The 22,394-nt window shown below is 63.7% G+C and overlaps 2 protein-coding genes across 5 annotated transcripts in view; one reads left to right on the forward strand and one right to left on the reverse strand.

The window, feature by feature from the left end:
• The window catches only part of TMEM241 (transmembrane protein 241), a 52,950-nt gene extending 44,646 nt beyond the window's left edge, over positions 1 to 8,304 (forward strand). For 2 of the 3 annotated variants that reach the window (XM_079785279.1, XM_079785282.1), the window contains one exon: positions 1,356 to 2,247. In XM_079785279.1, coding sequence (XP_079641405.1) covers positions 1,356 to 1,541 — 186 coding nt within the window. In that variant the 3' untranslated portion in view covers positions 1,542 to 2,247. Of the gene's footprint in view, positions 1 to 1,355; positions 2,248 to 2,550; positions 2,616 to 7,303 lie in introns of those variants that run through there. The other variant, XM_079785281.1, reaches the window with a different exon arrangement.
• A 6,097-nt stretch (positions 8,305 to 14,401) lies between these two features.
• The window catches only part of CABLES1 (Cdk5 and Abl enzyme substrate 1), a 78,798-nt gene continuing 70,805 nt past the window's right edge, over positions 14,402 to 22,394 (reverse strand). Inside the window, exons 8-10 of one of the 2 annotated variants that reach the window (XM_079783965.1) lie at positions 18,452 to 18,558; positions 16,843 to 17,050; positions 14,402 to 15,870 (exon numbers count right to left, since the gene is read on the reverse strand). In XM_079783965.1, coding sequence (XP_079640091.1) covers positions 15,730 to 15,870; positions 16,843 to 17,050; positions 18,452 to 18,558 — 456 coding nt within the window. In that variant the 3' untranslated portion in view covers positions 14,402 to 15,729. Of the gene's footprint in view, positions 15,871 to 16,330; positions 17,051 to 18,451; positions 18,559 to 22,394 lie in introns of those variants that run through there. The other variant, XM_079783964.1, reaches the window with a different exon arrangement.

The raw sequence follows: 22,394 nt of genomic DNA on the forward strand, positions 1-22,394 counted from the left end.
CCGCCTTCCACGAAGCCAGGAAGTTCAAAGCCGGCACAGACGCAGGGCGCCGAGTTCCTGCGGTTGGCGTCCCTCCGCGTGGTGACCTGCTGTTTGTTATTCGGCTCCGCATGTGCGAGGGAGCCGTTCCTCAGGCCACAGAGCTCTCTCTGCAGACAGATGTGTCCTTCAGATGCCCTTGGTGAGCGAGAACGAGGGTGCAGTGGCTGCCGCTTCGTGTCTTCAGGGTCCAGTTCCAGGAGCAACGTGACGTCTTTCACAAACAGATTCCTGCCTCCTTAAAGCTCAAGACCAGCCCCTGCTCTCACGGACATCCATCTCCAGAACGTCTCATCGTCCAAACCGAAACTGCCCGTTAGAAACGACCCGAGAGTGACGCCCGGTACCTCACGCGTGGGGTCACACGGAGTCAGCACAGGGCCCCCGGCCTCACCCCCGCTGCCGCGTGCTGCAGAGCCTCCTTCCTTTAGGGCCAAGGAATGCTCCGTGTGTCGTCACGTGTCGCTGTCGACGCGTCCTCAGTGGGTAGTTGGGGCGCTCCACAGCGGTGGCTGTGGGTTGCTGCGATGAACATAGGGGTGCAGGTGCCTGTGTGCGTCCCTGCTTTCAGTGATTCTTCCCCGTGTGCCCCCTCCCTCCAAAACCCACAAAAAACCTGGGGGCGCTCGTAGGCCCTGCTGAGTTTCTGGCTGAGAGAAGGCAGCCCGGTTCCTGTTCTTTGGTGGAATTGGAAGTGGGCGGGCCCTTGGCACGAGCAGAGCTGCCATTCTCACCTCCGTGCCCTGAGCGCCCTGACAGCCAGGCACATAGGGACCTGCCCTCCCACGGGAGGCGGCAGTGGGAGCCTGAGTCACCGTCACCGAGTGGTGCCCAGGCCGACCAGCTGCTCTCCGCGAGGTGCTGGCTGGCTGCTCCCATCCTCCTGTGGCGGCTTTTGTGAAGGGTTAGAACTTTGGTGAGTGTGTGTGGGGAGGGGAGAGGGCGGGAGAGAGGGAGAGACTGGGGGGGAGGGGGAGGGAGAGGGAGGGGGGAGAGGGCCGCCATGGAGAGCTGCTGGGGCTGGGCTGGAGATACGGTGGAGGAGCTGAGGAGCTGCGGTGCCCACTGAACAGACTGGACAGCAGCCATGTGACTCCCCGTGCCGGCGCATTTGCTGCAGAAAGGAGACAACCCTGTGGAGCGCCCGTGGTCAGCCGCAGAGCGAGCGCCGTGAGATGGGTGTGGAGGCGGCGGAAAGAGCGGCGGGAGGAGGAGGCGGCCATGACGGGGCCGGGAGGCAGAGGCCCCGGGCTCCTGAGCCAGCCTACGTTCACATGAGGGCCGGTGTGACCACTGCGGTGTTTTCTTGGCAAAAGGTGCAGTTAATCGGGACAAGCCGGCCAGCCGGCCACCTCGGAGCAGGCGAGGTTTTTCCAAAGCGAAAGGAACTCAAGGAAACAGGCGAGTCCCGGCTGTGGCTCTGCAGGTGCGGGGGGTGCCCGCTCCTGGCTTATTCTCAGACTTCCTGTGGAGATGGCCGACGGGCGACAGGGACTCGGTGAACGCACTTTCCTCCTGACCGCCGGCTGCAGCCCCGAGAGGCCTTGGTGCAGCATAAGTCCCTTCGTGAGCGGCGCCCAGCACAGCCTGCTGAGGCTTTTTTACGTTTTTACGGATTTCAGAGAGGAAGGGAGAGGCAGAGAGGAACACCAATGAGGGAATCATCGATCGGCTGCCTCCTGCACGCCCCACACTGGGGATCAAGCCCGCAACCCGGGCGTGTGCCCTGGGAATCAAACCGTGACCTGGTTCCTAGGTGGACGCTCAACCACTGAGCCAACGCCCGGGCATGCAGCCTGCCTCTTTCTTGTTCTTGCAAGAAAGCCAGTCCTGGGTGACCGCCCCGGATGCTGTTGGGCAGCGTTCTGGGGGGACATCTTTTCCTGAGCGGACGTTCCAAGTGTTGACAAAACAGGGCCTTTGGGTCACATAGAGGCACTGCCAGGTCCTGCCACCGACAGTCCTCAGAGACGTTTCTAATTTCCAGCTCAGCTGTGGGAGGGGCCTCCATCTGGCTCCTGTGTTTGCAGATAATTAGTGATCTAATTGCTGTCTCCCCGGAAGCCCTGGGCTCCTCGAACCGAGAGACAGAGGCCACTGGGCAGGGAGGCCGGGCCGCAGGCCAAGGCAGGACAGACGTGTTGTCGGGAGGACCTGGGATGGCCGTACACCTGGACCTGGGTTCACGTGGACGAGACGGAGACAAGGGTCTGCTCTGCCCACCGGGGAGGGGGGGGGGGGAGGGGGCTGAGGGGGGCTGCCCACCGCCTCCGTTGACCAGTTTGGGAATGAAATGCCTTTGCAGACGCCCACCTCCCACACAGACAGGGTTTAGCGTTTTCCCGCCAGAGCTTCCCTCAGAGCAATGCTGACCACAGGCACTGGGCGTGGGCAGGGGGGAGGGGAGGGAGGGCAACGTCGGGGACCTGGCCCAGCCTGCACTCGGCGTGTGAAGGGCTGGAGAAGGTTCTGGAGTCCACGCTGACGCTTTTGTTGGGCTTCTCTCTGCAGGTGGCCACAGCTGGCGCCTCGGTGCTGCTGTTCGAGGGGGTCCTGACCAGGGCGGCCGTGGGCTGGTGAGTCTGACGGTGGGTGGTGGGGTTCTCCAGGTGCTGCCTTCCGCTCCAAGAGCCACGGGAAGGGCGAGGCGTGGGCATGTGCATGCAGAGGCGTGCGTGGCATGAATGCAGCGTGATGGCTGTTCCCACTGGGTACACCCTCCCTGCCGTGCCGTGCAGCCGAAAACACAGAACACGCAGCCCCTTGCACCCTCGTCTGCACGGGAGCGCACGGCAGGCAGCCATGTCCGCGTGTGAGGCTGTGTGGGTCTCTTCCGTCCTCCAGTCCGTTTGCTCTCGGACAAGCTCCAACCGTCTTCCCTAGAAGGACCCGGCCTAGCTGGGAGACAGCAATGCCTCTCTGACCGAGCAGAGACCTGAGGAGCGAGTCGTGGGGTTCGCGGGGGGACAGCGCGTGCAGAGGGCCTGCGGTGCAGGGTGACCAGAGCTGTGTGGCGAGGGAGAGCGGCAGGAGGGAGGCTGGAGAGGCAGCTGACCACATGGGCCTTGAAGGCCGTGGTGGGCGTGGCTCGACCTGAGTGGAGGGGAGGGGAGGCGACCAGGACTGGGAGCCGCACTCCCTGTGCCTGTCTGAGGCTCACTGTCGAGCAGGCCGGCTCCGGCAGCGATCTCGCAGGCAGCCCTGGAAGTGGGGGGCTGGTCGGACCCTGCATGTGCTGGCGAAGGCCGTGGGTTGGAGAGGAAGGGAGGAGGCGGGATGATGTGCACGCTCTGGCCGAGCTGTGGAGAACACGCGGTGCCTCTCGCTGAGGTGGGGAGTCGGGAGCGCAGCGCTGCAAGTTGGGGTGCAGGGTTCGTGAGGGCTGGTGCCCGTTCCCCGCGTGTCGAGGTCTCCGTGGGCAGGTGGCGAGAGGCCTGGCGGTCGGGAGGGGGAGAAAGGGGTGTGTGCCCGAGTCACGGGAGCAGCCTGGGCGGTTATTGCAAAAGGAACCTGGGCTCGGGGAGTTCCTGGGTCTTGAGAGCTCTTGGGTTGAAGGATGGTGTGTTTTCAGCCGCCAAGAGTTCTCCAGCCGCAGGGTGAACCGCAGAGGAGGGCGTCCGACGGGGCCTCCGCGTGGCCGCTTCAGCGAGCGGTCTGCAGTCTCCGTGTGCCGTGTCTTCAAGCCGAGACGGGTGCTGCCTGGCACCTCCGGGTGGGGCCGGGCTGGTCTCTGTCCGTGGGGCTTGGACCGTCACACGTCCCAGAGGGCAGCCCGGGTGGTTCTTGCTTCTGTCTCGTGTCTTTCAGATTTCAGTCGACAGTCAGAGGTCGGGGATTTCCCCTGAAGTCCAGCTCTCTGGATTCTTCTGAGAATGTGGCCTGCACGTCCCGCTGTAGCCGCTGCGGGAGTGGGGAGAGGCTGCCCCTCCGTGGACGTGGGCTCGGCCGTCAGCCCCTCCGTGGACGTAGGCTCGGCCGTCAGCCCCTCCGTGGACGTGGGCTCGGTCGTCAGCCCCTCCGTGGACGTGGGCTCGGCCGTCAGCCCCTCCGTGGACGTAGGCTCGGCCGTCAGCCCCTCCGTGGACGTGGGCTCGGTCGTCAGCGTAGCCCCACAGCTCCGGCAGGAGCCAGGCCCTAGTCCCCGTGCCTCTCCCACCCGGTGCTGAGGACACGCGTGGCCAGCCTTTCACAGGCTCACTCCAGAGAAATTACAAATCTAGGGCCAATGTCGGTCACTGTCCAGCTAATGAGCTTGTTTTAAATTTTATAAAAACAATCTCTGACAAGCCCAGTAACTGACATACACAGGTTAATGTTTATTCTTTTTTGTTGTTAATCCTCAATCGAGGGTTTTTTTTCTATTGATATTTTTACAGAGAGTGGAAGGGAGGAAAGGAAGGAGGGGGAGAGAGAGAGAGAAACATTGATTGGTTGCCTCCCACATGCACCCCGACCGGGGCTGGCATCGAACCTGCAACCCAGGTACGTGCACGGGACCCAGAATCAACCCGTGACCCTTCGGTGTACGGGCCGACGCTCTAACCACGGGCCACACCGACCAGGGCTAAGAATTCATTTTTAAGTAACAGAGTTTTAGGGTAGGTATCGATAGGAATTCCCTCTTCCAAAATTCAGCCAACAGGGTTTAGTCCATACCCTGTCAAGTGGAATTGGTTGTGGGGCCTCCTTTTAGGCCAGGAGAGTCCCTCTTGTCCGTGGGACGGTGCCGGCCGGTGTGCGGAGAGAGGGAGTGACCAGACACACCACCATGTGCTCTCAGGGCTCCGTGCTCAGCCCTCGCCTTGCCCGCCCGCCCTGACCGCCGTGGACCAGGGTGCCCGGTGTGGGCATCACGCCAACTTGGTCCTGGCACCGGCCTCCTGGCACCAGCGTCCTCACGAGTGGCCGCATCTCGTCTTTGAGTGGAGATGTTTGCCTTCAGCTCAGGGCCAGCATGGCGACTGCGCATCGCTTGCAGGGAAGGGATTCAGGGTGGAGGGGGCTCCCCCGCATGGCACACTGCACCCAGGACCGCAGCCCCGGAGTCACCGCCTCCCGCCGGGTGCACACGGGAACTCCTCTCTAAAGCGCTCCGAGCGCCTGCTGTCTCCCGCACAGCCCGGCCCCAGGGATGCGCACTGTCCCTCGCGGGTCCCCCGAGGACGGTGCCTTACGTCAGGCACACACATTGGTGAGGAAACGCGAAAAGAACAAAGTAGTTTGAAATATAGGTGGGAAAGGGGAGCGTTTCATCTGTTGACTAGAGAAGGCCTCACAAGGTTTATTTGAGCCAAATGTTGAGGACGCGCCCAGAAGCAAAGTCGCGACAGACAGAAAACGTGGGAGAACAGCCGTTTCCGCTCCCTCCTGTGCATCAGAGTCCGGGGGGCCACAGGGAAGGTCCTGGACCCACTGGCGGGGGTGAAGGCAGCGGGGAAGCAAGGCGGGAGCACTCCAGGGTGGGTGAGCGGCAGCAGGAGAAACAGCTTCCTTCCGTGTGGGGACAGAGATGGTGCTGGGGCAAAGGTGACCGTGAGGTCTGTGGTGTCTGCTCTGAGCTGCGGCGGTGCCGTTGAGGGGCCACAAGAAAATTACTCTCATTTCCAGCGGCGTGCTGTCCTGGGTGCGTGCTGTCCTGGGTGTGTGTTATCCTGGATTCGTGTTATCCTGGATGTGTGCTATCCTGGGTGCGTGCTGTCCTGGGTGCGTGCTGTCCTGAGTGCGTGCTATCCAGGGTGCGTGCTGTCCTGGATTCGTGCTGTCCTGGGTGCGTGCTGTCCTGGGTGCGTGCTATCCTGGGTGCGTGCTGTCCTGTGGGATCCCCTTTCACGTCCCGCGTGATTCAGGGTTCCGGTTCAGGGTTCGGTTTCTGGAGAAGGGCCGCACGCAAATTAAAAGAGACTAGAAGAAAATTAATTTGGCGATATGGGGGGCCAGGCGGGAGCCCACCTCTAGTGGGAGGACTGCCGCTAGGCTCTGGCCTTGCTGTGCCTTTTATTGAGACTGTGGGATACACCCATTACCCTTAAGCAGGTTTGGGATACACCCATAGCCCTTAGGCAGGTAATAAGCGGATTACCATATCAGTAAGGATTTACATGATTACAGATGGGGAAGTTGCCTCAGTTACCATTGTCTCAGATAGGGAGTGGTTGGCTCTGACCTTTCAGAGCTTCAAGGTTGACCAGCCTTTTTCTATTAGTGAGACAATGGTTGGTTTCCGGCACTGTCCTGGGTGCGTGTTATCCTGGATGCGGGAGGGCGGGAGGGCTCGCTGAGGGTCAGCACGGCCTTGCTGAGGCTCTAGGCTGCCCTGCACCGCCTGCCGGTCGGAGTTTGTGATCAGACCATGCCATGAGGTTGCTGATGGTCACTGAGCGTGTGTGGCCCGCGTGTGCCCCCGAGCGTGTCAGGTTCATGATGGAGCCCTTTCGCTCACATCACCGACCGAGGAGATGTTTCCTGGGTGCGACGGGCGTGCGGGACGCAGCGGGAAAAGGTGCGGCTCTGTCCTCCGCCCGGCGGTTCTGTGGGATTCACTGAATGACCACAATAATAAACGTGAACATCGAGACGGGCCTGGTCCTGATGGGAGAGAAGGGAAGGACGGACGGGGAGACGCTGAAAGCCGTGGGAGAGCGGCGGGGGGTGGGTTTCTGGCCGGCGCTCGGCCGCCCCCGTGTTAGTCACTGTGACTGAGGAGGATCCCTGGAAACGAGAAAATGGGGGGTGGGGGGCCTGGAGACATCAACAGGAGTAAAACCCCCAAACCCAGAGTCCGGGCAGCCTTCCCTCAGGCACGGCGGCCCCGCCCTGCCCGCTGGGTGGTGGGTGCATCCTTGACGGGAGGGTGAGGGAGCAGCAGCCTTTCCTGGGGGAGCAGAGAAGCCAGGTCACGTGATGTGCAGTGAATCCAGCTAAAGCGGGTTCAGAGGTCGTCACCGTAGCAATTCTGCGATACGGAGACTCCATGGCACCAGCCCCTTTAGCAGACGGCCCAGCAGCTCCGTGGGGACTCTCCGGCGGTATTTCCTCCAGAGTGTGACCCAGGCACACACACACACACACACCCCTGTCAGGCGAGTGGACACAGCCCCTCCTCCACCTTGCAATCCCCTCCCCCAGCTCAGGGGGACTTTGCATGATGGGCGGTTCCTGGGCCTGACCTGGAAGGGGGTGCGGGGAGCCCCAGGGCAGAACCAGGGCGTCCCTCACCCGCATACGTGGCACCCGGCAGCCTCTTGACCTCTCGACTCCTTTGCAGCCTCCTGCTCGGCGGACTGGGAGAGGCCTTGCTGGTGTTTGCAGAGAGGAGGGGCGCCCCGAGATGACGAGGTGACGACGGAAAGGGAGACGGCGTGTGAGCTCCAGCGAGGGTGAGGGAGCCGAGCACGGAGCCGAGCACGGCAGGACCACTTCCCCTGCGCCAGGAGCTCGCGGGCGTCTGGCCGCAGAGAACGGACCGGGTGCCTCTTCCTTGAGGGGCTCGCCGCGCCCCCGGGTGTGCCGACGCCTGGGACGCCCCGTGGAGGCGCCGCTCACCTGCCTGCATGCGGCCTGCTGGAGCCCGCACAGACGCCGCTCTCCCTGCTCACGCTCCGGGGGCCGCCCCGGCATCTCGTGGCATTTTTGGGGTTTGTTTTTTGTGTTTACATCTTCGGAGCCTCCTGGGACATCCCTTCCTCGCGCTCGTGCGGGCTGGTCCGAGCCTCTCCCACCCACTCACGGGGATCCCTCCCGAGGGCGTCCACGGGGCGAGCGGGCGCCATCGGCCCAGAGCGGGCGCCGAAGCCTTGATGTGGTCACATGTTCCTTCTGTGGGTTGTCATCCCGCTCACCGTGCAGTTAACCTGAGGCGAAAGGGTCGCCACAGAAGAGGTGGGTTCGCCCTGAGGTGTCCTCCGGCCAGGGAAGAGGAAACACGTCTCACATGGACGCACACACCTTTATGTTCACGTTCCTTAAGCTCTGAGGCCGTTCCTTCCCCGTGTCTGAGGAGGTTTCAGTCACTGAACAAAAGTGTCTTTTTCAGGCCAATTAAAGGTTGGATTAAAGCTCTAAACTGTGCCTAAATGGGACTCAAAAGAAGTGAATTTGCATGAAACGGTTGTTTGATTCTGAGCCCACAGTGAAGGTTTAGGAAAATAGTGCAAATCCACATGGCTCTGCCGTGTCGGCCTGGGGCACCTGGAGATGCAGGAGGGCAGGACCCCACGCAGGTCACCATGGGACCCCCCACCCAGGGTCATCATGGGAGCCCCACCCAGGTCACCATGGGAGCCCCCCCCCCAGGTTGCCGTGGGAACCCCAGCCCGTCACTGCGGTTGCCCCGGCCCCAGGCCCCAAACGGGCCCCCTTCAGGCACCCAGGCACCCTTCCCCTGAAGGGCCCGTGTGCTCACGTCCTCTCTAGATCCTGGTGACCCGAGGCCTCGGTGGCTGCGAGTCAGAGGGTTTTGTTTGTACAAGGAATTGCTTTGTGTCGAGAGGCGGTTGCTGACCGCTGCGGCCGGGAGGAGACGTAACCCTGGCATCTGTGTTTGTGGGTGACCTGCCTCTCGTCTCTGCAGCCCCAGCAGGGGAGTCGCCCTGGGAGGGCGCCCTCCCTCTTTCTGATCCTCGGCCGAGGAAGCTCTTTCCATAGTTCTCAGACAGAGGGGAGCGGTTGGAAGGAGCTGCCCCCGCCCAGCCCCCAGCCCCCTCCCTGGCAGCGAGGTGGACCCCAGAGGAGCGCGCAGCACGAGGCCCACAGGCCGCCCGTCTTCACCCGGCACGGCCTGCACCTCGGGGAGAGCGCGGCCCTGGAAACGGGGACTTAGTCCAGACGCCGGTCCTGGGCCCGCGGATTCACAAGTAGAAGGTGGGGCGGGGGGCGGGGGGGTGGCTACTTAGTAACAGGGTGCCAAGTCAGAGCTGGGGCCCCAGGGTCTGTCCCAGGCTGTCCCCCACTCGGGCCAGGGGTGTCAATCACGCCTTCACTGGTCACCATCCTGCCTCCGGCACCCACTCACTGCCTGTCCACGGCTTCGGCGTTGTCTCCAGCAGAGCGGCCATCAGCGGGAGCCGAGTGGCCGGTCCTCAGGTCGGTGAGCTGCAGGCCGACTGCCCAGCGGGAGGCGCTGGGCGTTCACACGGTCGCAGACCTAAAGCAACGCACATCCTGCTCCCAGGGAGGCCCGGGCCTGCGAGAAGACCCAGGGATTGAAATTACACACAAACCACCCGCTTTATTGAGCTGTAACCCACGTGCCTGGACGTGCACCCAGGACGAGCAGACCGTCCGCGGTTCTCAGTGCAGTCACAGCGTTCTGCAGCCGTCACCACCATCCGCCTTCAGCACATTTCATCCCCCCGCCCCCACGGCCCCCACGGCCTCCCCCTCCCCCGTCCCTCCCGCTGACCAGGCCGTGTGCTGTCCACGCCACAGACCCCTGTCCGGGGCTCCACAGGAACGGGCCATGCCCACGTGGCCTCGTGCTAGACTCGGGCCTGAACCTCTCCTGCCAGCTCCGGGGTGAAGATGGGCCCTTTGAAGCCGACAGAGAGGTGCCTGGCCTCCGCGCACGGTGGGACGCCCGGCAATGGCGCCACGACGGCTTTTCCCAGCAAATCCTGTGCCCGTCTCGGCGGGAGGCTCCACGTCCTTCCGGCACAGACTGCGTTTTCCTGAGACCAAGTCTGCCTGACACACATGGCACCCAAGAGCCTCTCATCGTGCCGGGCCGTGTGGCTCCATGGTGGCTGAGCATCGGCCTGCGGACTGAAGGGTCACGGGTTCGATTCCGGTCAAGGGCACGGACCTCGGCTGCAGGCTCCCCGCTCTGGTCAGGGTGCGTGCAGGAGACAACCACATTGATGTGTGTCTCACATCGACGTCTCTCTCATCTTTCCTCCTCCTCCCACGCTCTGAAAATCAGTGGGAAATACCCTCGGGCGAACCGCATCCCTCCCAGCCTCCCACCCACGCTCTGCAGCCCGGGGTGGGGTCCACCCAGCTGGTGCCAGGCTGCTGGGTGGGGCCTGGAACCTGCCTGCGAGCGGCTCAGAGGCCAGTGCAGCCCCCGCTGCACTGAGGGGGCAGGGACCAGGGGCCCTTCCCGTGGACATGGGCAGCGAGGCGACGGGAAGGCGGAGGGGACACAGGTGCCTCGGCGCAGCGTGCCGCCCGCTCCCGTGCGAAGCGCAGCAGCTGGAGGGCTGGGTCGGCCCCTCTGACCTGGTCCGCTGGCTGGAGAGGAACGTGAGGCACCGGGGACCAGCTGGGAGGGGCTCCAGGCCTGACCCTGACCCCCCGCCTGGCCCCACCCGTGGGGAGGTTAGAGCTGGGTCCCTGGTCCTCGCCCCCTCCCCTCCTCTACCACCCTCTCCTCGGCAGCGGCCTGGGCAGCTGGGTCCCTGCTGCAGCTCCTGACTCTCCTGCTCGACCTCGGGACGTCCGAGGGACCCTCACGCCCTCTCCATCCCTGGCCACAGTCCTCTGAGGGACCCATGTTCCCTGCTGCACCCCAAGACCCTAGCAGCCAGCCGCCCCGTGGACCTGGGGAGGGGGAGGCTCGTCTCTCTGGCTCCCAAGGGGACCAGTACGCCCTCTCCCCCGCCCTCAGAAGGCTCCGGAGTGGGCATTGCTCTCCCCGGCTGCCTGGCACCATGCTGTCCTGAGCAGAACAGCCAAAGGCGCCCCCTCCTCCGGGCCGTGCCACACACGGGCTTGCAAGGGCTGTGTACAGCCTGCCTCCTGCCCCGCATGGGGCACCCGGCCGGGCAGGCTGTCTGGCTGCACCCCCGTGACCCAGGGAATTCAAATGAGCAACATGTTTATCGTCCCCGTTCTGACCCAATGCCAGGTCTGTGCTCCAAGAGAGTCCCTGCGAACCAGGGGTTTGTTTATATAGTTTTGCCAACTCAGCTGAGTTCCGGGGTGGTAACAACATTGTCCTCCGACTGAGCGCCTTCAGGAGTCAGCGGCAGCTCACGTGTCCTCTGGACGCCCGGCGCGCTCTTCGCAGCAGGTACCATCCTGCGGCCGGCCTGCCGGGGTCACACCTTCCCCTCTGCACCTCGGGGTCACCGCCTCCTCCTACCCGGGCCCCGCAGGGCCCTGTGCAAGCCCGGGCCTCCGCTCCGCTCCGGGCCGCCTGCTCTCCTTCCTCGAGCACCGTCCCGCCGTCTCCGCGCACAGGGCAGGAGCTGGAGAGCAGCCGTCCTGTTTGGGTCTGGCTTGTATTTTGCAAATAAAATCAAAACTGGTTTCATGAGCGCAGGCAGCAGCCTCAGGAAACAGTGACCTCGGACTGAGAGCCCGTAAAAGCCTGCAGGTCTCACCGGGATCCCCACGGAGCCGCCAAAGGTCAGCCTCCCTCCGGGCTCCGTCCTTTATGGTCGCCCTGGAGCCCAGCTCTGGCTCAGGAGTCGCCCATAAAGGGGCTCCGAGGCCAGGAGGGAGCGGCCACGTGGGGTGAGGGGAGGGCGACTGCTCGGGGCCAGACTGCCTTTTCCTAAAGGGGCAGTGACCCTCCTGACTTTCCCATCAATTCTTTTTCTTTTTTGCTAATCCTCACCTGAAGGTGTTTTTTCCATTGAGTTTTTTTAGAGAAAGTGGAAGAGAGGGATGCGGAGAAAGAAACACTAATGTGAGAAACACCTCGATTGGCTGCTCCCGCATGGACCCCGACTGGGTCTGGGGATCGAACCCACGACCCAGGCACATGCCTGTGACCCTTCCGCAGAGCACATCGCCAGGGATCCCGTCAGCGCCTGTGCTCTCGTGAGCGGTCCGTGGGCAAAGGCCACCCTCACCGGCTCAGCTCCACCAGCCCGTCTGCACTTGCCCGGAAGTCTGTTTGTGTCTGAATGGTCCTTAACGGGGCGGGGGACGGACCTCGGAGCAGGGAGCGCTCCGCATTCTCACTGGGCTCCTTGGGCGGCCAGAGGAGCTGCTACCATGTTCATCAGCCGCCGTTTCCTCCTCTTACAGCTTTTTACCTCATTCGGTCTGCCTCCCACCCCTGCGGCCCCCCCTAGGCACACCCTGCCCCCCGCCCGCAGCCGCCCCACGGGACGCCTCCTCCTGAGCCTTCAGTCCCGATTCAGTCTGTGTCCTCCTGTCCTGCCCTCCGCACTCTCCCGACCCCCTGCTGTGGCCTGGCCAGCTGTCCTCACCAAATGGCACAGGGCCCTTGGGGTGGAGCTCAGGACCCTCTGGGCGAGGGGAGACCCTGGGGCGCCCCGCCCCCCCGGCCCCCAAACCCCTTTACTTGAAAGACTTCTGTAGCTGGACAGACAACACCGTCACCAGGTGACAGAACGGCCTGGCTCAGCCCTGCCTGGTTCCCCAGCCCAGCCTCCTCTGCAGCCGGATTGTGGGGGGGAGGGGGAGCCCCGAAGGCTGCAGGCCCTGACGGGTTAGGGAGGCCAGGGCGAGGAGGGCGGCCTGGCTGTAGGCAGACCCGGAGGAAGGACTCAGCAGCAGCAGGCAGTAAGAAGTTTTATTGGCTGTTGGGGGGATGGGGGGACAGAACCCCAACACCCCATTTCCACATCAGCAAGGCAGTGTCTGTGGTGTGGGGGAGGGGTGGTGTAGCTTAGGGTTCCCCCCGAAGGGCCTGCGGGTGAGGAGGGAGCCATGCAGGGTCATCGTTTGTCACCCCCCCCCCCCCCCGCATCAGGAACACGCGTGGCCTTGGGGGGGTCCTGCTCCGGGTGTGACAGGGAAGGGGGGCGGTGGCTGCACGAGTCCCGGGCTGCCCGGGCGCTGGGGGCACAGACAGGCCCACCGCCTCCTCCCGGGGGCGCGGCGTGTCCCCCCACACACACACACCTGATGAAGCAGCGAGGAGCCCTGGGACCCCAGGACAGTCTGGGGAAACCAAGTCAGGCCGAGAGACGAGGGCTGCCCCGGAGCATGGGGTGGGGGGTGGGGGTTGGGGGGCTGCAGGGAGCTGGGAGGCAGCAGGGCAGGGCCTCAGGGGCTAGACCAGTGGTTCCCAACCTTCTTTCGGCCACATCCACCCCCCAGCATCTCTATATCCTGAACCCCGCCCCCCCCCCCCCGTGACAGAATTCTTATTCAGAAAGTGAGCTCCTATTCACGTGGAGGAAGCCGAAAAGGGCATGAACTTGGTCTAAACAAGCTTCCAAAGAACATGGCATCCACGAAAGAGAAAAATAAGAGAACGGAAGGACAGTGGAAGTCCTGAGGAAGACATCACTAGAAATTGTTAAAATAATATGAAGTGATATGAGAAAATAGCAAATAAAATTTCAAAACGTATTACAGAACTAAAATGCACAAATATGTCGCAATCTGTATTTATATGCTGTAGATGAGGCCCCTAGAACCGTAAGAAATGCAAAAGGTTCAGCGTTAATAACTCATTCTCAAATCGCCCCCCTTAAAAGCCAGACCACCCCCCTGGGGGCGTGTGCCCCGTTGGGAGCTGCTGGCCTAGAGGGTGCAGAGTGGCCTCATCCTGACCCCTTCCAAGCCCAGGGCTGAGGCCGTGTCTGACATGCACCCACCCCGGAGCGTCTCTGGCAGCCAGCGCCCCCTCCCCCAGCCCCCCAGCCCCCCAGTCCCTTCCTGGCTGTCTTTCCCCTCGGGTGACACACAGATGGTCTCAGGCTATGGACACACCTCTGGACACACAGCTATCATCCTCCCCCCCTCCCCCAACTAACTTCAACCCGACAGGCCCGCTCTCACAACCCACAGGCCACAACAGTGTGAGACTTGACCCAATGGACCAACGTCCGTCTAGAAGGAAAAGATGAAACCAAGCAAGCCCCACATCCAGGAGCACCCGCTCTCCCCCCTCGTTGGACCAGGCCTGGCCCCCAGCGGACGTCCCAGGTGCAGCCCGAGGCTGGAGGACCCGGAGGTGGTGGGGGGCCGGGCGAGAGCCAGGGCCACCTGGGAGCTGGGAGCAGACACCCGGAGGCAGGGCCCAGGGCACGTGGGGCCTCGGGATGGAGACCGTGGAGCGCTGGGCCCTACATCTTAGCGGGTCCAGCCAGACCCTCCACAGAATCCCTCTGACACGCAATCCACCGAAGGAAACGTGTCAGCAAACGCTTAGCACCCAGCACAGCCAATCGGGAGCCTCCCGCTCACTCTCCCCAGCGGCGCCGGAACCTCTGACCTCTGGCCAGCGAGCCCGGTCCAGGCCGCTAGGAAGGCTGCTCCAACCCCCCCTCGCCCGGGCCCCGGGGAGACGGGAGAGCGTCTGCTTCCCGTGTGAGGTCTGCCGTGGGAACGGCGGCAGGTGAATCAGTGATGCAGGGCGGGGGGTGACCACTGAGACACGTGTGTAAACACACACACACCCACACACACACACACACACACACACACGGATATAGAAACAATAAAATACTTTAATTCTCTTTACATGGCCACAGGCCTTCCCGCTGGGCGAACCTCGGTGGGCGCTTCTCTTGGGCTTTAGGCGAAGGCGTGGTGACTACAGGTGGTGACACGCAGGCTGGTCACGTACAGGTGGTCCCAGGCGTCAGCACAGGTCCCTGCACGCAGCACCGCCCGCACGCAGGGGTGACCCTCTCAACGGGCACAGCCTCAGCCCGAGGCGGCTGGTCCCAGCTGGCTAACAGCCTCAAATACGAACTGTGCGTCTTGCCCTTGTTCTGGATTTTATAAAACACGGGGATGTATGTACATACAGCACAACAAAGTGCCTAGCGTGCACTCTAACATAGAGCACCGAGCCCACCACGGAGCGCTGCCCCCGCCGTCCCCATGGGCAAGGGCGGGGTGAAACACGTGAGAAAGGTAGGATGCAGGAAGGTGCAGAGCCGCCTGCACCCTCCCCGCGGGACCCCCCACACGAGCACTGGCTTTTGTCCGTGGGGGGTGAAGTGAAGAAGCCAGGTCACTGTCTGGGGCACAGGTGTCAGACAATCTGGTACCGAGAGCGATGGCTACTCAGAGGTTCTCCAGAACCAGAACCCACCGTGAAGGCCAGCTGGGCTCATGGCCCCGGGCGAGCAGTCCCCGGGCGAGGAGTCCCCGGGCGAGGTCTGTGCCGAGGGGCAGGGCTGGCTGGGGCTCAGGGCTGAGGCAGCATCTCTCAGACACACTGACACGCACGCGGGCACACGCCCCCGGGGACAGTGCCCCCCAACAACTGGTAGAGACACTGGCCCCTCTTCTGACACCGTGAGGGCCTCTGCACAGCTTCCCTCCAACGTGTCCACGCCGTCTTCCCTGCTCGGCTCTAGCGTGACGCTCAGACTTGGCGTGGGTCTGGAGAGTGCTGGACCAGCCGCAGGTCTGTGTGTGCCCGGGAGGAGGAGGACTGGGGTGGGGGGGTAAGAACTCTTGCTGGTGGAGAGCCGGGAGGGCCACCGTGTCTTCCGCCCAGGCCTCCCCTCCCCCGGTGGGCAGTCACGGCTCCCAGGGGCTCTCGGCCAGCAGACCAGACTCCCGAAAAGGTCCCCGGCACAGCCTCTGTACACGCGTGTTGGGAAGAGAGTCCTGTGTGCTGAGCTCTGCTTGGGAATGAGTCTCCAGCAGCAGCGCGGCCTCTGGTGCCGGGAAGCATCAGCCTCTGGGCCTGTGTTGGGAGCTCCGAGGGGAACCAGGAAGCGCCGGCCCCCTCCTCCGGCACCAGGAAGCGCCAGCCCCCTCCACCCGCACCAGGAAGCGTGTGGCACCAGGAAGCGCCGGCCGGCCGTGCTAGGAGCTCTGGACCAGGCGTCTGTAGTGGGGCATGACCTCGTGCTCCGGCAGGTGAAGGGCGAACTCCAAGGCCACCAACACGGGGAACTCGAAGGCGATCAGCTCGCGTCTGTTCAGCCGGAACTTCTCCTCCAGCTTCTGCAACAGGAAGAGAGAAAACGAAAGCACGTGAGCGTGACAGACCGAGTCCCAGGCTTTCTCCACGTGGCGCCTCTCCCCACCGCCAGGGAGGCTACAGAGAGACGGGTGGTGGGCACGGCCGTGGAGGGCGTGAGGGCGTCAGAGCTCGGGAGCAGAGGGAGGCCTCGCACGGGACTAGTGCCGGGGCGTGTGGGCACTGGCCGTGGCGTGTGGGCACTGGCCGTGGCGTGTGGGCACTGGCCGTGGCGTGTGGGTCCTGGCCGTGGCGTGTGGGCACTGGCCGTGGCGTGTGGGCACTGGCCGTGGCGTGTGGGCACTGGCCGTGGCGTGTGGGCACTGGCTGTGGCGTGTGGGCACTGGCTGTGGCGTGTGGGTCCTGGCCGTGGCGTGTGGGCACTGGCCGTGGCGTGTGGGCACTGGCCGTGGCGTGTGGGCACTGGCCGTGGCGTGTGGGCACTGGCTGTGGCGTGTGGGTCCTGGCCGTGGCGTGTGGGTCCTGGCCGTGGCGTGTGGGCACTGGCCGTGGCGTGTGGGCACTGGCCGTGGCGTGTGGGCACTGGCCGTGGCGTGTGGGCACTGGCCGTGGCGTGTGGGCACTGGCTGTGGCGTGTGGGCACTGGCTGTGGCGTGTGGGTCCTGGCTGGGGCGTGTGGGCACTGGCTGTGGCAGCTGGCCCCTCCCTGCTGGCTCCCCCCACGTTCTCCGTGAACTCAGCGTGTGAAGCAGGCCTTCGTGGACCCCCTAAGGAGGCGAGCGTTTCCTTATGCCAAGGGGGGTCTCCTTTAAGAGAGGAGAAACCCGCGCCCTCCCCCGAAGAAGAGGCCACCGAGGCCATAGGAGGCCGAGGTCAGTGACCCGTGTGTGACGGATGCCCTGAGGTGACCGCCCACGAGACCCCGCAGCATTACCGTGGCTGAGAGAGTAACATGGGTGGGGCAGCCGGCCACGGCCACGGCCACGGCCACTCACATCGATCAGGTGCTTGACCTCGTGCTTCCGGAGGTCGCTGCTGATCTTGGCCGCCAGCAGCACGCAGGCCCCCGCGCAGAGCTTCCGGTTCTGCTTGTTCAGCTTCCCCTTGAGGGCGAGCTTCTCGAAGTAGACGAAGGCCGTGGCCACCGTGGGCTCCTCGAGGCCACAGTCCTCCTGCGCCAGCTTCCGCATCTCGCGCTTCAGGCTGGAGGGGCGGGGAGGGGCCTGCTGGAGCCTGAGCACCAGGCCCCGAGGACAAGACTTCGCCCCGAAAGCGCTTCCCTTCCCGTTCCCAAGGGGACGGCATGAAACGTGAGCGAGACGCCTAGACCAGCCGTCGCCAACCGGTGGTCCGTGAGGTCCGAGAGGGTGGCGGCCGTGGTCTAGACCCCGCGGCACGGGCGCACCCGGGACCCCAGGGCGGGCGGGGTCCCTGGACACTCGGAGAGCTGCCCAGATGGAAGAGGGACCCCACGGAGGGACTAGGTCCCACCAGAGACGGAGCCAGACGTGAGGCGGGCGTCCGGAGTCCGCGCTGTGGAGTGACCGTCACGCTTGTTACTGACGTCAGAAGGTCAGGCTCAGAGCGCGCTGCGAGCTCAGGGCGGCTGCCAGCGAGAGGGCAGAGAGAAGCCCGAGCTCTGCTCACCTCTGGTCAAACCGAACACGCCAGCACCAGAGCAGCACTGAAATCCACACGGACATACATGCTGGCAATTACTGCCACACGGCGTTGTTACACGCAGTCCAGCCCCATTACCACGCGCACACACACACACACGCATACACATGCACACACATGCACGCGTGTGCACACACACTCTCCGGGTACACAGGCACCACACGCCGGTCTCCCTCCGGCGCAGCCAGAGACTGCTTGGGCAGCAGACACGCGCCCCCAAATCGACCCACGGCCACGAGGAAACGTCGGTTTTGCTTCGGCTGCTTTGCTGCAAGACCGGGCGCGGCCGTCCCTCCCGGGAGTGGCTGTGGGCAGGGAGCCCTTCCAGACCCAGGAGCCCAGTTCCTTGCTCCGGCTCTGCCTGCCTCTGAGCACGCAGGGACCCGTGTCTCCTTCGCCGTTTCCCGTAACATAAATCGGACTGAACGGTGGGCTGCAGACATGACAGCGGGAATGATTCCTCCCTAACAGGCGCCTCCCCTGGTCCTTGCCAGCTCCTGCCACAAGACCCGCCCTCTGCCCTCCGCCCTCTTCCCTGGCGCTCACAGGGGGCCTCCCAGCAGCTAGCCCCTCATGGGCCTTTTTGTTAGTTCTCCCCCAAGGACGTTCTCCCATTGATTTTTAGAGCGTGGAAGAGAGGGAGAGAGAAACACTGGTGTGAGAGACACACTGACTGGTTGCCACCCACACACGCCCCCACCAAGGCCGCGATCCAACCTGCAGCCAGGTCCGTGCCCTTGACTGAAAAGCAAACCTGTGACCGCCCCCCCCCCCGCCCCCGGGGACGCTCTAACCACTGAGCAACCGCCAGGGCTCAGGAGCCTCTTTGCTGAACTGCCCACATTTCGCTTGATCCGCCGTCCAGAGCACAAGTGTGAGGGGCGCCGGGAGGGGCTGAGGGAGTGTGAGCGGATGGCCACGTACCTCCTTATTTTGCTGAGCGTCAGCTTGATGTGAGGGAACCTCTCCCTGAAGGTCTCGTTCATGTCCTTCTTGAGGTCTGAGGGCTTCACGTAGGCGATCACTGTGGTCTGCAAGGAAGGCCGCCAGGTCACGCCTGCCCGAGGCCCCGCCGTCACTGCAGTGGGTGCTCACGGTGACTCCCACGCCCCATGCCACGGGGAGCCAGGGGAGCTCCGGCCTGAGGAGGCCCCGCCTCCGGAGACAGAGGGAGACCACCCCGGCTCTCAGCAGGACCGGGGGACGCGCAGCACATGGCCTCTGACCTCCAGGCTCAGCGCCGACAGGGAGGGAGCCCCACTCGCACACGTGGACGCGCACGGCGTCACCCCACCCCGGCCACCACCGGAGACGACATGTGATGGAACCTCAGGCTGCACCTCCGGAAAGTGAGGCGGCACGTGCCTCCCCGGAGGGCCACTTCGAGAACCACGGGAGACGTCTGTCGTGCTTGGCATTCAGCGCGCACTCAACACACGTGAGTACTTTTCCGATTGTGGGAAAACATACGAAACGGAGACGCGTCCCCATGAACCCCCCTTCCTCCCTCGGCTCCTCCTGGCCACCATCCACCTCCTGTCGCGGCCACGCTGACGACCCCGAGGCCTCAGACGAGTGGGACATGTGGTGTCTGTCCCTCAGTGAGCACAGCATCCTCAGGGCCCATCCACGCCGCGGCACGTGTCAGCACACGTCGTGGCATGTGTCAGCACACGCCGTGGCACGTGTCAGCATCTCCTTCCTTCGTAAGACTCAGCAGCGCGGGCAGGGCCAGTGTGGCCCCAGGCCCCCCGTCTCGCCCCTGCCCCTGCTTTTCTGTCCTTAATCCGATGGAACAGCAGCAGGAGTGGGTCTGCGTGGGGTCAGGGCTCCCCGCCAGCCCACTGTCGCTCTGAGAAAGTGGCTAACGTGCCCGAGCCTCACCGCTTCTCCTCTGCACAGGTGAGAACGCCTGGCGGCGGCTCCAGGGGCTTACCGTGACGACACACAGAACAGAGCCGCCGAGAGGCCACGGGAGCCTCATGGAGAGCAGCGCAGGGGAGGGCAGCACCGCTCGGCTCCGGCCCAGAGCCGGTCTGAGGTGGGCCCGCTCTGCAGGCGACGCTGCCCAGGGAGTTCCAGGGAAGTCAGGTCCTCCTGAGCCCGGGTGCCGGGGGCCGGGGGTGACAGCCCTGCCATCCTCAGCCCCATCTCCCTAAGGCACGCTTTCTGGGGTCCAGCAGCCACGACTCCTCTGTGTGGCTCATGTGCCTGGGACGGCCTATGCCACCCTCAGAGGGAAGACCAACTCCCCACCATCCTGAGAGCCGGCCACGGGTCACCATGGCCCCTGCCACCCTCCTCCCGGCCTGAGAGAGAATGGAAAGCGAGATCAAGGCTCTTCCTGACTCTCCTCTCAGTCTAACTACAGTTCATAGCGACACGCCCAGCCCCCGTGGTTCTAGTTACCACTAGAGGCCCGGTGCACGAAATTCGTGTGGGGCGGGGGGGGGGGGGGGCCCTCAGCCTGGCCTGCATCCTCTCCAGTAAGGGACCCCTCGGGGGATGTCTGACTGGAGGCAGTTGGACATCCCTCTCGCAATCTGGGACCACTGGCTCCTAACTGCTCGCCTGCCTGCCGGCCTGGTCGCCCCAACGGTCTGGAAGGAAGTCGGATGTCAGGAAGATGTCCAGTCACCGGTCTAACTAGCACGTTACCCTTTTATTGGTGCAGATCATTACACAGACGAGTCAGGTGCTAACACACAGGCTGTGCGGCCCCTTCCTGGTCATGAGGGCGTTGTGCAGCCGCAGCGGCCGACCCCTGGGCCGGCTGCGTGACATGGGGATGGTGGTGGCTCCAGGCTACCTGCGTGTTTGCAGAGGGAGCCGTTCTGTGGTTGCGGGGGGCGGGGGGGGGGGTCCCATAAACTGATTTCCTCGCAGCTGCCTGGCGGCAGGGAACGGCGAGTGCACCGTGCTGAGAGGAGGCCACCAACTGCAGAAGGTCCGAGAGGAGCCCGCCCGCCGCCCCGCTGGGGCAGTCAGGAAAGGAGGGGCCGGCGTGGGGGTCCCAGGGAGAGCGAGGAAGACCACGCTGTCCCCCACCTACTGCGGAGACCGGAGCAGCCTTTGCTGAAAAACAAACCCGGGACTGAGTCGTCAGGAGAGCAGGGAGGCCTCCACGGAGCTGAACCAGGGCCCGTCCCCCCCACAGCAACGTCTCGATGCCCAAAGCGAAGGCCTCGGGCTGGTGGGCTGCAGCGGGAGGGGCCGGGGCAGAGCGGAGAGGAGGGGGCAGCGGGTGTGTGGGGGGCGGGAGGTGCGACAGCACTGGAGACAGTGGGGCTCCCAGCCGACAGGCCGCCACGGGAACAGAAACAACGTAAAAGGTGCTCCACCTCGGAGCCCCTTGGTCTCTCCTCTTCCTCCCCCACCCCCTGCCCTCCACATCGCCCCGAATCCGCGTGGGCAGCCCGAACGGGGTGAGCTGGCTGTGCACTCCCTACTGCTCCCCTCTGGGCCGGAGGGGCCCCGACAGGACATGCCCAGGGAGGCTGGTTCCCGCCCAGGAGCCCCGGGAGCTGGGGCAGGCAGGCCCCCTCCGGAAGCCCAGGTCCTCGGTCCCTCGCTCCTGAGGGAGGAGGGAGAGGGTGAGCAATGCCCAGCCAGGCTCACCTGCGCCTATCGCACCTGTCGGCACCATCGCCGAGCTCAGCCGGGAAAACAGATGCTCCCGCTCGCTCAGCGAACTAAGCAGACGGCGACGACCAACTAAACCTCTCTCACCACCAACAGCTGGGCACCCGGGTGCTCTGTGCAGTAATTCTTCCCCGAGAGGACAGTACGCCACAGGGCGCGATGGGGATGGCGGGCGGCCGGCGCATCTGCTGCTATTTCTACCCGTCGGCTCCAAACACAGAATCCTGGGCCTCCTCTCCCTCCCCCTCCTCAGGGGAGCCGTTCTTCTGGTTCCTTTGCTGAAATAAAGTGGAGGAGAGAAACGCGGGAAAACGGCCTCCGCTTCTGGTGTTCACACGGCTGCGTAGATTTAAGAGATGCTGCCAGAGCAGGCCCACAGCTTCAGAGGTTTGTCACATGTTCACCGGGCGTCGTAGAAGCTCCCAGAACATCCTCTCCGCCCGGGGGACCCCCGAGTGCATGTGGCCCGAGTTCACGCTCACCCGACAGGACGCGGACTCACTTTCAAATGCACGGTGGGCTCAGACACGAGCCGGTGAGCTGAGTGTGGAGGCCACGTGGCTGCATTATCAAAAGTCTGAGACCAATCACAGACCAGGAGCAGCTGCTGCCACGTGACGGGTAAAGTGAAAAGCTAACATTTCACTTTGTACTATTTTTACAAGGAAGAGAATTTAAAAAGCCACCCCGATACCGACGCTGCTCTGACATGGGTGAACGTTATGCCGTGACCAGGTGCAAACGGCCCCATGGCGTACGACTCCATTTTTATGAAATGCCCAGAACGGCCAGGTCTACAGACAGGAGGAGGTGAGTGCTGCCTGAGTCCATCGGGTGGGGACGGCGGGGCTTCTTGTGGGGAGAAAAAACGTCCTCAACTCCACGCCTTTGTGAATAAGCTAAAACCCGCTGCACTGTAAGCGTTGAAGAGGTGAACTGTGTGATGTGTGAATTATCCTATACAATAAAAGCCTAATATGCTAACTGTCCAGTCAACCAGTCAGCCATTCAACCAACCAAAGCATAATATGCTACTGATATGCTAAGGCGGCTCAATCACTCGCTATGACGTGCACTGACCACCAGGGAGCAGACAGTTGACCGATCAACCAGTCGCTATGATGTGCACTGACCACCAGGGGGCAGATGCTCCGACCAGCAGGTTAGCTTGCTGCTGGTGACTGAGCCAGACGGGCCGGACACAGACCCTCCCTGGCTGGCCAAC

The sequence above is a fragment of the Cnephaeus nilssonii genome (genome assembly GCF_951640355.1).
Source record: "Cnephaeus nilssonii genome assembly, chromosome: 11".
Taxonomy (NCBI): domain Eukaryota; kingdom Metazoa; phylum Chordata; class Mammalia; order Chiroptera; family Vespertilionidae; genus Cnephaeus; species Cnephaeus nilssonii.